The sequence below is a fragment of the Trachymyrmex septentrionalis genome, unplaced genomic scaffold (genome assembly GCF_001594115.1).
Source record: "Trachymyrmex septentrionalis isolate Tsep2-gDNA-1 unplaced genomic scaffold, Tsep1.0 scaffold79, whole genome shotgun sequence".
NCBI lineage: Eukaryota > Metazoa > Arthropoda > Insecta > Hymenoptera > Formicidae > Trachymyrmex > Trachymyrmex septentrionalis.
In genome coordinates this window covers 271,895-275,204 of record NW_017305977.1, presented here as the reverse complement: position 1 = coordinate 275,204, position 3,310 = coordinate 271,895, and the positions used below count along the sequence as shown (strand labels likewise).

The 3,310-nt window shown below is 34.7% G+C and overlaps 1 protein-coding gene and 1 long non-coding RNA gene across 2 annotated transcripts in view; one reads left to right on the top strand and one right to left on the bottom strand.

Moving 5' to 3' along the window:
* LOC108754349 (centrosomal protein of 135 kDa) overlaps positions 1-1,454 on the top strand; it is a 40,321-nt gene extending 38,867 nt beyond the window's left edge. Inside the window, 4 exon segments of the mRNA XM_018496588.1 lie at positions 67-198; positions 321-437; positions 514-733; positions 735-1,454. Of these exon segments, the coding sequence (XP_018352090.1) occupies positions 67-198; positions 321-437; positions 514-733; positions 735-764 (499 nt within the window). The 3' untranslated portion in view covers positions 765-1,454.
* The window catches only part of LOC108754351, a 9,173-nt gene extending 6,756 nt beyond the window's left edge, over positions 1-2,417 (bottom strand). Inside the window, exons 1-2 of the long non-coding RNA XR_001939701.1 lie at positions 2,361-2,417; positions 2,267-2,268 (exon numbers count right to left, since the gene is read on the bottom strand). This is a non-coding gene — a long non-coding RNA (uncharacterized LOC108754351). The remainder of the gene's footprint in view (positions 1-2,266; positions 2,269-2,360) is intronic.
* Positions 2,418-3,310: the final 893 nt, after the last annotated feature.

The following is a 3,310-nucleotide window of genomic DNA, read 5'->3' as shown; positions in this document are numbered from 1 at the left end:
TATATATATATATAATTTCTATTATTTTTATATTATATCATGAGCTTACACATCTTACGATTATAGATCATCAGAATCTGCGGAGCTTAAACAGTATCAGAACCAAGCGGCGGAGTATAGCAAACAGATCGGTGAGCTCCGTAGGCAAGTCACCAATGAGAGATTTGACCGTGCAAGAAAGGAGGAAGAAAGTCGCAGGTATTTTATTACTAAAAAAATGTTTTACAACCACAAGTTTATCTCTTTTCCATCGAATCATCCGCTTTATGCTTTCTCTCGTTTTGTTGAATATTGCCTATCACGATTATTCCAAAATTTAGATGTTCTGAAGAATCCACGATTCTCCCTCAACAAAAATTATTCCAAGATCACAATACAACTCTTCCTCAATCGGATAATAGGACCTCTAATGGCGATGGTATCGCCTCCACGTTCAGGTAGAGCGGGAATGACAGCGACACGCTCAAAAAATAGATTATAATTGATTAATTAGCCAATTACGATTTCCGTTAGACAAGTAGATTGGCTGAGAAAACCGTACAACGTGATTCCCAAATACACATGCGTGAGCGATCCTAGCCAGGCGGGACTGATGAGTCACGATCGACCTATATCATTTTTGCTCGAGTGTCGGTGTTCCTCCTTTGAAAAATGTATCTTCTCCGCCGATTTTGTGCCATGTCCCAGCACGTTCTCCTCGCAACGCAAGTCTGTCGGTGACACAGATAAAAGTTCTAGAAGTTTCCTTAACGAAGGAAATATAGTAAATACCTAGTTAATGTTTCAAAAATGCTTTCCGAGCTTTCGTAAGAACCTTTAGCATTTCCGAAATAATTTTTGCACTATTCGTATATATACACACACACACGCGCTCGCGCGCACACACACACATTTATAGGAAATATATGAATTTTATCGTTTACAACGATCGTCTTTTTGATGCGAGATGATTTCCACTATTAAGAGGATCCTAAAGTGAAGCCCAAATTCTGACGAAGTTACTAAAGGTCACTGTTTTTCCAAGGCATCGACATATCTTTATATACTACCTCACCAATATCTCATACAACATATGATACATGGATTTGCACGTTTGTGTCAATTTTCAACAATTATAACAAATTCGTCGCGATAAAGCGTCTAAGGCCCAGTTGCACCAATGTCACTTTGACTTTAAGCGAGACTTAAAATTATCCATCTCGTTCTAAAACCAAAAGGAGACAGAGAAAGAGTTTTAAGCTGCTTAAGCTTGCTTAAAATCAAAGTAACGTTTGTGCAATCGGGTCTAAGTTTAATTCTAAAAATTTGACGTTATTTGTTCATGTAAACTATGTACGTGTCTATGGATTACTATTTCATAAATACAGGTTGCAAAACTTTTGTATCAAGCAAATATTGTCACGACTTGACAGCCATGTTAGCTTAAGATGCCATGTTACACTAAGAAATGGTAAAATATATATATAAATTTCGAAATTTTTGATCGTTCTTGATATAAATTTCACCTCACACAGACACGTATTAAAATATACTTTAATCCTGGAAAAGGATTTTCGAATCCGTGAAAAAAGAAAAAGTATTTGTTATACAAAAATTATATGATTTAGTCGATAATAGACGACTTTAGGATCCCCTTAATAATATATGCTAATAAATTTTCTGGTGCGAAAAAATAATAAATTATATGTTTCGCGCAACTGACACTTATCTTTTCTGTTTTACTTTTGCAGGTCACTAAATTCATCGCCAGACAGTTTCAATGTAGATTTAAATGTAGTGATATAATACATTATGCACAATGTCTCTTAATCTATAAATATTTGCAACAAGAAGGGAATAATAATAATATATATATTAGTAGAACAGAGCAAAATACGTAAATTGATTTAATATATTATGTCTTGGTAAAATAACTTAGATTGTAATTATACGTTAAGAAAAACATCAAATATTTTTTAATGATCGTGTAAATGTATGCGGATTGCAATATATACGTAGTGTCTGGTAATTATACCGACAACGCTCGTGAGCAAGTAGAGTGGACTAAACTGAATCGAAAAGTACCTTTTTGCAATTTTCGCAATAATTAACGAGATATTAATTTCTAAAGATCGATAAGTAATATCCATCCAGTCTATCGTCAAATGCAAAAACATGACTTGATACGACCGTCCAACGCAAGATGTCTGTTTCGCAGCTTATGCGTTATCAAGGCCACTTGTGGTAAACAACTTTTCGCGTGTTTTCTAGCATCCTACGATGATACATCTTATTTCGCCGCACGCTTATATTTAGCGATAGCCATGCTATTCGATCTTTAAAAATTAAGATCTCGTTAATTATGGCGAAAAATGATTTACCGACTCAGTTTAGTTCACTTTACCTGCCCACGAGCGTTGTCGGCAGAATTACCAAACATCTTGTATATAGTATATTAATATAGTTCATTTAAAATTGATAGAATAGAAAATTAATAAATAATATCGCCAAGAGATCAAGACTTTCAAGAAATGAAAGAACGATTTTGTGATATTATAAGTAAGATTGTTTGTATGTACAGTGGGTCACTGAAAGGTTAGAATAACTTTTTTCCGATAGGTTTCAGAATACAGTCTCACCGGAGCGATTTGTTCTTACTTATGAATCTAACCAGTTACGTACAACGATCCAACTATCGACATATAGTACTGGATGGAGCATTAGCATCGAAATCATCTTGGCAGATCTAGAAAGAGATAGAGTGATACTTGGGTAGTAGTGAATCATATAATCAAGGATCCTGAGGCATTAAATTGATATATTTGTACTCAGAGTTACTTTTGCACAAAGTACACGTAGAAAATATTTTAAGTTTTATTTATTATCTAATAATTAATAATGTAAGTTTAGAATTATCGTATTGCATTAGTACCAGTCAATACTTCTATGATGGCTCCTGACTTTAAAGAATACACTACTGTCCTCCCCCTCTCTTGAAACATAATTCGACCAATAAGATGAGAGTAGAAAGAGAGTTTTGTAAACCATCTACCTTACTCTTTCTAGGTCCGTCAAGACAAAAGATCAAAAAGATTTCCCCGCATGCTTCGTCCAGTCCTATGTGTTGATGCGTCCAACTGCTCTACGAATAAGACTGAGTTCCGAAACCTATTAAAAAAAATTGTTGCAACCTTTCTGTGACTCACAATAGTTGCTTTCCATTTGCATTGATTCTCAGATAATTCTCTTGTGATGTCATAACTTAGTTGAATGGGCGTTCCTTTTGCATTCTGACAAGTGAGATTCAACTGAGTTTTTATTTATAAGGTGC